The 13,885-nt window shown below is 32.7% G+C and overlaps 1 protein-coding gene across 8 annotated transcripts in view; it reads right to left on the bottom strand.

The window, feature by feature from the left end:
- LOC136025072 (uncharacterized) overlaps nt 1-12,741 on the bottom strand; it is a 70,915-nt gene extending 58,174 nt beyond the window's left edge. For 3 of the 8 annotated variants that reach the window (XM_065700778.1, XM_065700771.1, XM_065700776.1), the window contains exons 1-2: nt 12,599-12,715; nt 2,027-2,127 (exon numbers count right to left, since the gene is read on the bottom strand). In XM_065700778.1, coding sequence (XP_065556850.1) covers nt 2,027-2,051 — 25 coding nt within the window. In that variant the 5' untranslated portion in view covers nt 2,052-2,127; nt 12,599-12,715. Of the gene's footprint in view, nt 1-2,026; nt 2,128-6,572; nt 6,592-6,656; nt 6,676-10,417; nt 10,680-12,598 lie in introns of those variants that run through there. The other 5 variants (XM_065700772.1, XM_065700777.1, XM_065700773.1 and 2 more) reach the window with 4 other exon arrangements.
- Between the last annotated feature and the right edge of the window lie 1,144 nt (nt 12,742-13,885).

Genomic DNA, 13,885 nt, shown 5'->3' with positions numbered 1-13,885 from the left:
GTAATAATCGCCTGTTAGGCTACAACCATCTTCAGCAATGAGGGGTTTGCAACTTTTGCTAGTTGCAATGAGGGTTTGCAACTTTTGCGAGTTAGTGTACCTAGTACTTATTTTAAGATCCTTACAGATTATCAACTTCAGCGTTTAATCAAAGCGAGGGAACAAAACCAAAGTGTTCCTCACGCAACACTTTACTCGGTGAAGCCAAACAAAGGTTACCACGACACCTCACGTTGTTCATGCAATGTAGATCTAGCTTAATTGTTTTTGGTTTTAGATTTTATTTTTTTTATATTTTGGATTTTATCACTACTCTTTTGGGTAGTTTATTCTATTTAGCAATGAAGACGCTTACTTTTATACAGACGAAAAACACATCATTTAGCTTGTCCTTTCCTTTCTTTCTACAGGCTGTAGATGCGTTGTTTTGTTTCTTATTGCAAGATTTTTCTTTCTTTTTTTTTTTTTAATATAAAAACAAATGCTATTAGATATTCAATACCATTATCCCACCTACATTTTGGGATTATAGGTAGAATATTGCAACATCTCTTCTTTCCTTCATTCCTTTTGTCATACTTTCCCAATAGCTGCTCTATTTTACAGGGAAGATAAACTTTCTGGAAGATAAATATCTTGGGGTGGGCGGAATTTTCCGGAGGTGAGTTAGCCTAGAAATTCATAAAACATCACGGTTTAAAACCCACTTAAGGTCAATGCTATATGCGTCGTTGAATAACGCTACGCACACAATGACAAGTAGTGCTATTCTAGTCCCCCACTAAGCTACCAAATAAAATAGTTCTGTCTAACGAAAACGGGACCATCAGCATAGTCTCAAAGCTCGCGCAAGGCTACCAATTGGCAAAGAAGGCTGATCTGGAATCCGCCATCATGGAAACTTACAAAGGGAGGGGTCTTGGAGCCAGTGCACCTCCTACTTTCCCTGAAATTTTGATATTTTCACTTTTCTTATAATTTCTAGTTTTTTAGCCATACTTTGCCTGTTTTGGCATCTTTTCGAATTGCAGCAAATATACCCTTTCCTCGAACGCGCATTGACAAATCGGGCAAACGACCCACAAAATATTTACCTCTAATATATGGCAAATTTCACAGTTTTACCCAAATTTTCATACTTTTTTCAAACACCCTGACTTGCTTGTCAATATTTCTGATCTTCGTTTCTTCTTAAACTCTAAATTTGCAAAAATCCTGAGACCTTGCTAAAACCCTTGCTTATCCACATTTCTCATCTTCGTTTCTTCTTAAACTCTAAATTTGCTAAAATACTGAGACCTTGCTAAGATCCTTGCTTATCAACATTTCTCGTCTTCGTTTCTTCTTAAACTCTAAATTTGCTAAAATCCTGAGACCTTGCTAAGATCCTTGCTTATCAATATTTCTCATCTTCATTCCTTCTTAAACTCTAAATTGGATAAAATCTTGGGACCAAAATTAAAAAAATGTGACATTAAAATGGGAATCATGGAGAAAATAGGCCGAAAAAATCCAAGCTTTAACAACTAGTGTGAAACATGTTTTTGTATTCATTGTCATAGATTTTCGATGAAGTTTTTGTTGCATGATTGCAAGGGAAATTTTCAGTTCAAGGCGAAAAATTTAAGAAAGCACATAAAGAGTTTTGAAAAGCATATGGATTTATGAAAATTTTGGAAAGCATGTGAATTTAAGAAAATTTTGGTCAAGTCTTAGTAAAAAAAACTGTCTGCAGCCCCTTTCCCTGCATATTATAATTTACTACAAATTCATTGATGGCGTGAAATGTCTACCGCTTAATACCCAAAGATTTCAAATTCTTCTTCAGTTTTACAAATTGTTCTTTGCACAATGTTCTATTTTACTTGCAGACAGGAGCTTGAACTTTCTAGTTAAGAAATTTTGTTTATACACTTTTGCGCACAGACTGTGAAGCCAATCTTCACGTTACATCTATAGAATAAATAAGATAAGAACAAAAAAATAAGGTATAAAATAAAATACAGACAAATCAAAAGAAACTTACAAAAATATTCCCTTAAATCGGCCATAACACAAAATTTTCTATCTCCTTTATACTTTTGTATCCAGACCAGAGACTGGCGAACAAGCTATTCTTCAAAGTAACTAGAATAAAAAAAAAATGATGGACAGAAAAATACCACAAAAGAACGGTCTCTTTTAATGATGGAGTCAACTTTCCAAAACTAATGCTAGACTTAACAAGTTTTTCGATATGTATTTAAGACGAGAAATAAATTTTGCAGTATCATCATTACAGTGCCTATTCCCCTGGCACACAATTTGTTCAAGTTCATTAAAAGTCATTACCCTGAAGGTGTGCACTTGACACCTTCCCAATCCCTGATTTGGGTAGCAGATCCATTCCTGGTCCATAAAGCTTAAAACATTCAATATTGGCTTAGGGCTCAGTCAAGTTCCTGGAAACTGCTTTGCCAAGGCCCACAGTTGAAAAAAAAAGAAACTTTTGGGCCGTTGAAAACAAAATTTCAAACCATCCAAACTTTTATGCTGATTCTAAATAAATAAAAAAATTTGATTCAAAAATGTCCAAAAGAAAAAGATTTGCACAGGAAACTTCGCACATTTTTGTTTACCAAAGATGGCAATACACCCTCAAAAAGAAGTATGGTATTGACGAAAATATCACCATCTAATTCTATGTTAGAGAATCTGTAGCAAAAGATTCAATCCTCTTTCTACCAAAATATAATTGTTTTAAATTGTTTCACCGAAGGCTGGTCACAGATGCATGTTAATTCTTATTTTCAAAACAGCAGAGAGCAATGAATAAGTTTCCATAGAATATTAGTAGAGGGATAATACGAATGAAAATCTGAAGTTTTAATGCCCTTTTTAAGCAACAAAAAGTGATTGTGCAACAACTAAGTGCCAATTTCTGTCAAAAAACAACAATGGTGATCTGAATATGGCCAAAATACCATTGGGCTGAAATTTCTAAATTCCAATTGATTAAAAACTTCAAAAGGCTATTTATATAGACTAACAGTTCAACTGTTTAAGATTTCTTAAATATGCATCCAATCCATACAGAGTCAAAACGTATTATAGACAGTAATTTTGTAAGCTATATTAGAGTGACTTGATTCCTTTAAGGCTTCAGTCATATATATTGTTGCACCTATACACACCAGTTATTACGGAGATTTCAGAAGGCTTTTCTTTTTTTAGCCCAGTGCATTTCTATGTTGAAGGGTAACGGCTTTACATGATATGTCAATCAGATCAATATGGGGGAGGGGGAACTTTTCTGCCTACCATCCCATGATTTGGAAGAGTAATGCTACCATAGAAGAACTACCCTCTTATTGTGGACAAAATTGGAGTTAAAATTATATATCCCATGTAATATGCATACCTGCAAAGAAAGTTGAATAGTAAATAAAGATTTTTTTTGAATTTTTGCGAAGCTGGGGCTGAAATTTTGTAGGATGAAGCACATCTCAGGGAGTTCAGTGGATCTTTATTTGGGGAAGTGATAACATGGAGCTTGAAAGTGTATTTTTTGGCCTGTCCGACCTTATTTGAGATGTTCTTTGGATCAATATGACAGGGGATAGAATCCCCCCCCTCAGCTTTGCTCCATTTGGAATGACCCACTTGAACTAAACATGTAATATGGGTGCCAGGTTCTAAGGATGTTAAAGTTACCCTCTTGTTGTTTAAACATTCTGAGTCTACAATTAAAGATTACATTCATATATGTACTTTCAAAGAAACTGAAAAAGGTTAATATCCTCCTATAGCAATAATTTTCCAAAACATCCACTCCCATAGAAAAATTTGAAATTAAGAATCAAGAAACAAGGAAGAAATTACAGAGTAGGACGTTGTGACTTTAGTAGCCAGTCTTATATTTAGAGGAGTGCATTGTATTATGCGATACCTAATCAGCCCTTTCATTCTAAAATAACTGGTATAAAAAGGTATATTTTGACACAAACGGTCAAGGGTTGAAGAAAAGACAGTCACATTCATATTTTTGACCATTCTGAATATGATAATAAAAAAGAACACCTAAGTTAAATTAAAAGAAAAACAAACGGAAGCGAAGAGCAATTTTGAAACTTCATCAAACAAAAAATGATGTCAGTAGGACTCTACCTTCCTCAGTAACCTAAAATTAACTCAATCTTTTTATCTGAAAGAATCAAGAATGAATGCTTCTATCATAACATCAACAAGATAGAGATCATAACTATTTTTTCATTACAATACTCTGACGAATTGAAGGGTCTGTTTAATTTTGCTTAACTGTATTCACTTTTTAATTCATGTTTTGAAAGGCAATTGATAAATAAAACCATTACATGCATTAGCTTTCTGTGTTTGTTGTATTTCCAAGTGCTTTAGGGAAAGTATTAGTTAAACCTAAGCATAGAAAGTGAGGCAAAGAGTATGGGAAACTGGTAAGAGATATTTGGCAATTTAACCTGAAAAGATAATAATAAAAAAATAACAAAAAAAAACAGCAGTGACATTTATTAGTGCAGTATCTAACAGTGTCAATATTTGAAAAATTCAAAGAAAGTTGGGTAACATGCATATGAATAATAGTCAGGGACCTGCAAAGGGAAAAGTGATGTGCACCCTAATGACCCCTAGAATATTGAGATGTCTATATTTTTTTCCCTTCAATTGCTTATATAATATGGACAATCTACCTATTATTTAGGTTTTTTTCTTCCTAAACGTTTTTCCTAGTAGTTATATAATTTTTTTAATTATAAAATAACAATCCCAAAGAGCAATGAGCAATCAGGATACATCAGAAAGAATTAATTAAGCGAAAAAGATATTAACACAAAATCGATTAAAGATGTTACCCTATCTTCATTGATGAATTGGGGAAAGAGTGCTTGCTCAAGGAAAAAGGAAGACAAAATCGCCTTAATAAAAGTTTTTCCAGAACTCGACATATTAAATAGAAAATAGTGCAACCAATTGGAATTAACCATAAACTGAATGCTATTTGTTTGTAATAATGTTCACAAACTAATTGTTTGTATTTCTTACTCTTTTTATGATTGTGTTTGTTCTAATTTTTCTTTTTTCATTTCTTGTATTTTTCTAGTTTTGTATTTTCCAGTCTGTTGTTTTGTGTGCCTTTTTTCCCTCTTTCCCCTTTACTCCACTTTTCAGAATTTTTTTTATAGAGGGTTTAAATAAATTATTATTATTATTTGTTGTAGTTGCAACCAAACTTCCTTTACCAATACTAATAAAAAAGAAAAAAAAAGCAAATAACATCAAGTAATAGTGACCCCATCCTTATTATTCAAATAACTTGCTTCATAATAAGGCAGCTAATTAAAAAGCAGCTTACTGCTGCACATAAATTGTTTTATAGAATTTGGCTATCCCGTCTTTGAGACTTCAATAGATCCAATTAAATTATTTCAAGAACTTGGAAATTATAAATCCCAATCTTTTGAAAAATATGAATTCTCAGAATTTTGATTCATGGTCCATCCACTAATTTTTACATAAAGTAACTAGGAGCTTATGTTACAGATTTTCAAAGTAAAACCATGATTAAAAATAGTAGATGTGCTGCTTTTTAAACACTAATTTCTTTAATATGATGAAATTCTAGATGATTGGCTTTTTACTATCTGGGAAAGTATTAGTGTTGAGAGAATGCAATTTTCAAGAATAGATCCAGATCTTAAATTATGCAGAGGCAGTTGATTTCAGACTCCTATGTCAACATCTTTTAGGTTTCCAAGGCTTAGAAGATAGCATGGAAGACAAATCTAATACATCTTAACCTTGGAAACAAAAATTACCCCTAATTTTGGCTTGAGTCTTCTTATCTCTGAACCTAGGTTTTGAGAATAAACTTGATTTGAGTGGGATTTAAAGCCAAATAATTTTTTTTTCAGAATTAAGACAGATTCTTAAGAATTCTTTAGCACCTTCTAAATCAGGATTTGGTAAAGGTACAAGGTTTGAACAACAGCCTTTGGATCATACTTGTGTAGTAGCTCTACTTTTGGAATTCTAATTTTGTAACACAGTTTGTCAGTGTCTTTTAAAGAGGAAAGGGTAGATTTAGATACTTCAAAGACTTCCTCAGACCATAATTTAGGCTATGGATTTGTTCCTGAAATTTCGATTAATCCAACCCATGTTTCTAAGAATGTAAAAAATTCATCATCTACAATTTTATCCCATAGATTAAAATATCTATAAAATGGCACAATTTTAATCTCCATTATTCCAGTAAGTTGAACCACTCCTAAATTTTACAATTGACTACTTGAGAGATAATCTACTACTCTGATTAAGATTCGATATTCCAAAAGAGTACCACAAACTCTTTGAGTCTACCTAGTATGTCAAAAAAAAAAACGAAAATAAGCACCACACAGTGTTTCTACCCCTTCAAACCACCAAGCCTTTTATCTAGATTAAAAAACGGGGAGGGGAAATCAATTTTTTCTTAAAAACCTATCCTGATTGTTTCCCATTGTCAACCACAGGCTCTTCCAGATGTCACTCTAAAAAAAAAGTCATTAGGAGCTTACACCAATCCTGAATGCAATACTACTTCTTCTCCAGTAAAGTTATTGATCAAAGAAGAAACAATATTATATAGTTAGTCTAGGCACCTTCAAGGCCAGAGTTAACATAGAGTAATATCAAGTGGAGTATAACTTGCAAAAACCACAAATCGTCAACATAACAAGTGACCCATCACTTTAAAAAATACAAGGTCCAAATCCCTAAATTGTCTTCAAGTTATAATTTAAGGATTTAAGGTAATAACAAGATCTTAGAAACTGATTAAAAACAAATGCGTCAATGTACACTACAGTGTCATTTGAATTAAATGATCAATGTAATAATCAATCAAAAATGATAAAATATAGGATACAAGAATAGCAGAAAATCCCTAGGCGTCTTTTTTGAACTACCCCTTTTCTGTCCAACAATTCATTTGAAATGCCAGAATGCCAAACAAGGGAGGAATATTTAAGGATTGGACACATGAATAAGAGAGAAATTCCCAAAGAACTGATTTATGCTTGGTAATCACTTAAGCCTTTTCATGATGGATGGTTTTGTCCAGCACCATGTTTAATTTGGATATTTTTTTTCATCCATTGACCATGCTACTGGATGACTTGGTAAGCCCAAGGGAAGTCAACGAGCTTATATTAGCGCTTATGTTTATTAGACACTTGTTTTGCACTTTAACATATGTTTGTTAGTTTCAATGTTCAAACCCTCTCCCTTAAATCACCCTTCTGTAAGTAATGTTGGTGGTCCCTTATTATGACAAGACGAGAGATCTTCCAGTTTTGTTTCTACAGGAGCACATTAGGAATAAGCTAGGAATTTCTGTGGCATGTTTCTCTCTGCCTGCAAAACAAAAATAAGCTTCCTACACTCTTTCATAATCAAGGTTCCACATGCAGAGGCAAATAGCAATTATTTTCTGCATGTACAAGCCCATTCCTTTTACTAATCTTTTTATGAAGTCCTCTTTCACTGTAAATCTTTTCTCTCTATCTCCCCAATTTGTCTCTCTCTAAATATCCACAAATTGTAGGAGTATATATGTTGTAGAGTTGTTGTTTTAGCCAAAACTGCTTTTTCACTTTTATTGAAATTCTTCAGACATAAAAGAAATTTAAGATGATTTTTTTAGGGAAGACATTAATGAGAGTACTTTTTTTTACTTTGTCTGTATTTGCTTAGATAGAGGATGAAACAGAGAATGCCATCAAAGTGCTGTTTCTTGCACACAGCTGAAAATTAAAAGCAAGTAGCACAAAATTTCATTTGGGTGAACAAAAACAGCACAAATGGCCCTGCCTGGACATATTAAAATCCCCACTCTTCTTCTTTGGTCTTCTATTTGATAATCATCTGATAATCCACATCTGTCAACAAAGCAGAATGTATGAGCTACATATAAAGTGGGCAGAAAGTTAAACTTTATTAAAAAGGAACACCAAGTTTTCATTGGCCTGCTAATGATAACAGGGTTATAAAAGGCTCTATTGGTCAAATGCACACAGAAAACAGTCAACTGCATTACAAAAGCCATAAGTAAAGACTGATTTAAGGAAATCAAGAGGCTCTTTGACTTATAAGGGCTGTATTCAGGGGGGCTGAAGCCACCACCCCTAAAGGTTCTGTGTTGAAAATGTTATCTTAAATACAATTGAAAATGGACATTCTGAAAAACTTGATTGTCTATGTTAAATTTGTGATAGATGAGTATTGAAAAAACAGCAGTATGCTGTTTTTAAAATGATTATTTGACTAATTATTGCAATTTTAATTTTTTTTTTGTGGCTTGACAGATTTGTTTATAATCAACAAGCTACTATTTAAAAGTAGTGAAATTATTTTTACTATTATAGTAAAATTTTTAATTTATTTTTTGATTTTGTATCATGTTAACAATTTTTCTCTTAGTCATAGGCAGAGTGAAGGTCTCAGCCCTTTCTTAAATGTCCATTACTCCTTCCCATAAATAATAATAATAATAATAATAATTTTCTCCATTACAATACAAACTAAATCTTTAGATGTCTCACTTTAAAAGCCAATTGTATTTAATGCAATATTGTTTGTTTTTCTGTCAAATAAATGCATCTCTTGTTTTTCATTGTAGATAGGCTTTTAAAACTGAACCCAAGGTTGATTTTTTGAAAATGAACCAATTTACCTGTCTAGCCTTTAGCATCTTGCAATGCTTTGATAGCACAAGAGAATTTTGCAATTTATTGTTTTCAACAGTTCATGGTAAAAAACCTGAAGTAAGAAACAACTCAGCCCAATAGTAACCAAAACTCTAAAAATCGGAATTTTGATAACAAAAATAAATTAAAAGAATTGGCTCTTTATGCTGATTAAAAAAAAAATCCATTAAGTTTAATGATACCCATTAAAAGCCAAAGGCCTGAAAGAATTTGACTGATTTTCAAAAAAGGTTGGAAACAGCCCAAAAAAGCCAAGGAATTGTTAACAATCACATCATCAAATTCATTGTATCAGAGAACCTTGAAATAGAGGTTTTGAGCTCCCATCTGCAAAAACGTTGAAGTTTTTATTTTTTCCAGAAGAAAGATCATGGATGTATATTTATTAGTTTGTTTTATTGTTAATTTTTTTAGGGATGACTGTATTGACCTAAAAGTGAATGAAACAAATGAACATCAAACCCTTCTTTTTCCCCATGGTCATCTGATCAAAATTTTAAGATAGAAATTTTGTCCAACAGAGTTAAAAGGTTCAATAAAAATACCTCTGGGGATTATATGACCCCCTACAGCCCCTGAGGAAAGGGATTTAAATTATGAAAATTGCTTATTGTCTTACAGTTCATGGTACTATAAAGAGCTGCACAACTCAGTAGTAACTGAAACTCTAATAAACTGTATTTTGATATCAACAGATGTGGCTTATTATGCTGATTCCAGATATATAAGATTCATTAATTTTATTTTTACCAATCAAAGACTACATGCCTGAGAAAAACAAAATCAGGCTACAAGCCTGATATTGGAAAAGGGAATAAACCCTCTAAAAGTCAAAGAATTTTAATAAAAATCACACCACCACATTCAGCATATTAGAAAACCCTACTGTAGAGGTTTCAAACTCTAATCTGCGAAAAGGGTGGAATTTTGTATTTTTTTATTTGCCAGACAAAAGAGATGTAGGATGCATGTTTACTTGTTTTTCCCAAGGGTTGATAATATTGACCCAATGGTCCAAGAATTGACCTAATTGGGAACCCAACTTAATCAAGAAAGGACTCATTTGAACAGAAATTAAAAGTTCTAAAAAGTGTTAGGGTAATATTACCTGGAGCTGGACAGCTAACCACAATTATATTTTTTTTTAGCTTGAGTCTAATCTTGGAAAATTTTGTTCAATCTTAAAAACAAGATCCTAAAGCTGAAACAGGGCATCCTAATCACAAACAAAATCAATCATGGACAAGTAGTTGTATTTAGAAAGCTAGGCTATAAGGGTAATTTGTGCTCAAATTTACATGTTGAAAAAAATTCTGAAAATGAAGTTAGCCAATCCTAAATAGTCTAGTTCCAACTAGCAGCCAATTTCATTTATCTAGATTGTATACAAGATAAGAAATTTACTCTCCATGTTTAGGAAAGATACATATATAATCAAAATAATTGTCTAGGATTAATTTTAGCACTCAAAGTACTTGGTGTTTTACCCTAGCAGAACATCTAAAATAGCAATAAAGGTGTTATTAAATGAATTTTTTTTTTATCTGGTTTCCTGTACAATAGGTAGGCTAACCTTGATGAATAGAGTATAAGGCCATATTTATTCCCCTTAGAGGAAAAGGTGCAACTGTTTAATTATTGACCATTATAATTACCTTAAATTGCATGTCTAGCAAGATAAAATAGTGTTGAGCTTAATATAGAAAAGCTTGCTGGTTGTGTATCAAGACTACAATCTGATATAATAGTATAGCTTTCATTCAGCATCAGTCAAGTTTTGATTGACTCCTTTCTTAAAGGCTTCCAGGGTTTGGGACTGGATGATGGCTTTGAACAGGCTGTTCCAGAGTGAAAGAGCATGGACTGAGAAGAACTATTCAGGCTCCTGCTTGATACAAAGGACAGCTTCTTGGAGTGTCCTCTTCTGGTACTTGAGAGAGACAAAAGGAAAAACTGATTTAAGAGCTCATTTTCTGGCAGCTTGCAAGCTGTAATTACATCCTGGTTTATGTTCTCTTCTAAAGGCAACAGCACAAAAACAGAAAACTACCATTGAATTCCCTAGTCAACACTAGGCTATATTCAAATATAATGGTTGCTATTGCAACAATGCACCTTGTGCAAACCACTAAATATAGGCTATATACAAAACTACTACAAATCTAATCAGACAGTAAATTTGGAGACATTTGTACTACATACATAGAGACAAGATCAATATACTAATCTTTGTTTTTTATAATCTAGCCAAATATAATAATCATTTTGCTTAAAAATCCAATTTAAAGCCCTTAAATGGACCCTAAAATTAGACTTAATTCTTTATTTTCTGTAGCTTTAAATAGCTTATGAGAATTAGTTAAAAATAAATCATGTAATTGTAAATTATCATTTCCATATATTCAACTGACATTGATGTACTGCAATCAGATCCAAGAAACTTAGCAATTCATAATTCTTATAGCCTATTTTAGTCCTTTTCTTCATAATAAAGGTTATATTTTCTGAGCAGTATATTTGGTAAAATTCTAGCTGATTGACTTCTTGCTATCTCAGAAATGGGTTAGATTAGGAAAATGAAACTTTCAGGGATGGGTATACAGGATAAAGTATGTCCCAGGAAGGTATTTTAAAGTACCTACCTCTACTCCTTCTCCCTCTAGAGGGCCCTGACCTTTGATGACCATCAAAAATATGTGTTATAAAAGTGAAACCTTGCAAAATAGATCTTCTGCTTGAATGAAGTATAACACAAATTTTTTCAGCTTCACAACTTTCCTCAATCCCAATTTATAAGGTTTTAAAGATATGCAAATTTTGAAAAAAAAACATTGATATGGCTCAGAATTCTAATAAAATAACAGAAATTGCATTTTCAGAACTAAGGGCAGAGAAAAAGCAACTGGTAACTGAAAATTAAGGTAAAATGTTGTTTTGTCAAAATTTCAATAGGTATAGACATGTCATGTAGGCAAATTTCAGGGCTCTCTAGAGGGAGAAGGAGTGGAGGTGGGTACTTTAAAATACCTTCTAGGGATATACTTTAGCCTGGAGACCCATTCCTGAAAGTTTCATTTTCCTAACCTAACCCCTTTCTGAGACAGCAAGAAGTCACTCAACTAGAATTTTACTGTAGGCTAGATCTTGCTGTAGCTGTGTAAACAGATGGAATGGAACAAAAGACAACCTAACAAATCTGTAATATGTAACTGTTTATTCACTTTTTCTGTTCACTTGTGATGTTCTTTTCATTTGAAAAGTTGCAGCAAAGTATAAGACTCAGAAAATGCTGATTATAGCCTATGAAGAAAATGTCAAATGGCTTTAAATTGGATTTACAAGTAAAATGGTTATTATATTTGGAAAAAACATAAGTATCAATAAGTAGTGTATTATAACCTTGTTCTACATAAGTAATCAAGATAACTCAAAATTCACCAATCAGACTTTGTTTTCCTTCCAATTTATTTGTGTTTTTGAACAAATAAAAATTATCCAACTATTCAGATCCCTTTACAATGATGGAATGTAGAATGATGAAAGTATGGTGACCTATAATGATGCCATAGGCTACTTTGCTACTAGGCCTATGCCTATAGGCTAGAGTTTCATTCAAAAGAGGGGACTTGAAGCCTAATTAGATTAAATTATTTAACCTATATGGTTATTGTTCATTAGTAGGCTGGAAGAAATAGATCTCAACCAAAGCAATTTTTACTGAACTTTAATTAGTTTTCCACTTTGCCTGTAAAATACCAAATGAAAACATGCCTTCAGGCTTAGTCTTAAACAAAGGGTCAAGGAAAGCTACAATATCCTAAAATTGAGCAATATACCTAAGTATTAATTACAGCTCAACACTTGAAAATCTAGTAATTAAGATCTTAACAGCAAAAAAACAATACTGTTAGTTCGTCTTAGATAAATTTTGAATTTTGAATTTCATCGTTTTCTTTTCTTCAAAACCGGTTGCCGATTCTCTAATGTAACGATGACATTTACCCAGGAAATGAAACAAATATCGTCCTCTCTTTTCTGGGAGGGGGATCGATCCTGCAAATCATAAAGTACATTTAGTCAGAAACAAGTTTATAACTTCAGAAATATAAAGTGATATTTTGTACAATTGATAAAAGACTCATCTCCTCTGAAAAAGGAAGTCAGACATACCAAAAAAGTTGGTATTAGAAATGACTATGAAATTTTAGCTGAATTTTGCAAGGAAAAGAAATCACCACTGAACTTGAAATTGGGTTTGTTTTAGCAGTAAAAATAACTATCCTATTTACATTTTTCTATCAAAAATAGCAAATTTTGCTTTATATCTTCCTAGGACAAAAATCACTGCCATATTTTCATTTTGAATCAGTTTCAGAATAATCATCCAACCATAGTTAAGCTGCTCACAGATTTTATAGACTACCCTACTTTTTTCTTCACTAAGCCAAAGCTCAAGATTTGCTATCTGAAGAAGGTATAAGTAAAGTATGAGCAGGCATGGAATCAAAGTTATGCAAGGTTTGAATATGAGAGAACTGGGGCTACGCAGGACTTAAACACTGATCCAAAAGGTAGTATAAATATAAAATTTCGCCGATATAAAGGAAAACTAATCAACCAGTGCAAATTCGGTGAAACTGTTTTTTCAACACATGTGAAAGCAGAATTACACTTTGTCGATTTATTCGCTGATTTTTTTTCTGGTTAACCCCAAATGAAAACTAGAATAATAGCATATCATGGGGGCGAGAAAACCTTTTTTGCTTCCATTTGGGAAGGGTTCAACAGTTTTTTCAACACGCCTTATTTGGCTTTGTGGATCGATCTTAACTTTCCCGGTCGCAAACTGCTTTTAATAGCAACAAATGCTTTTTCAGTTGTGCAGTATCATAGGCACAATTGGCCTCTGGGCTTGCACCCAATCCCCGAAACTTCAAGCAAATTACAATTTTTCTTATTACTTCTTACGCTTTATATGCAATACGTATATTTTTGTAATTTTTATGGTACCTGCCTTCAAAATGTTGTACAACGCTAAGAAAATGATATTTATGCATATACAACTTGTGCTAGCCCAAATGGTTCGGGTAATTACAAATAGAAACATTTACCACATTTAATTT

Source organism: Artemia franciscana, chromosome 3, assembly GCF_032884065.1.
Source record: "Artemia franciscana chromosome 3, ASM3288406v1, whole genome shotgun sequence".
Taxonomy (NCBI): Eukaryota; Metazoa; Arthropoda; class Branchiopoda; order Anostraca; family Artemiidae; genus Artemia; species Artemia franciscana.
The sequence above is the reverse complement of the archived record's forward strand: the minus strand, read 5'-3'. Positions and strand labels throughout refer to the sequence as shown.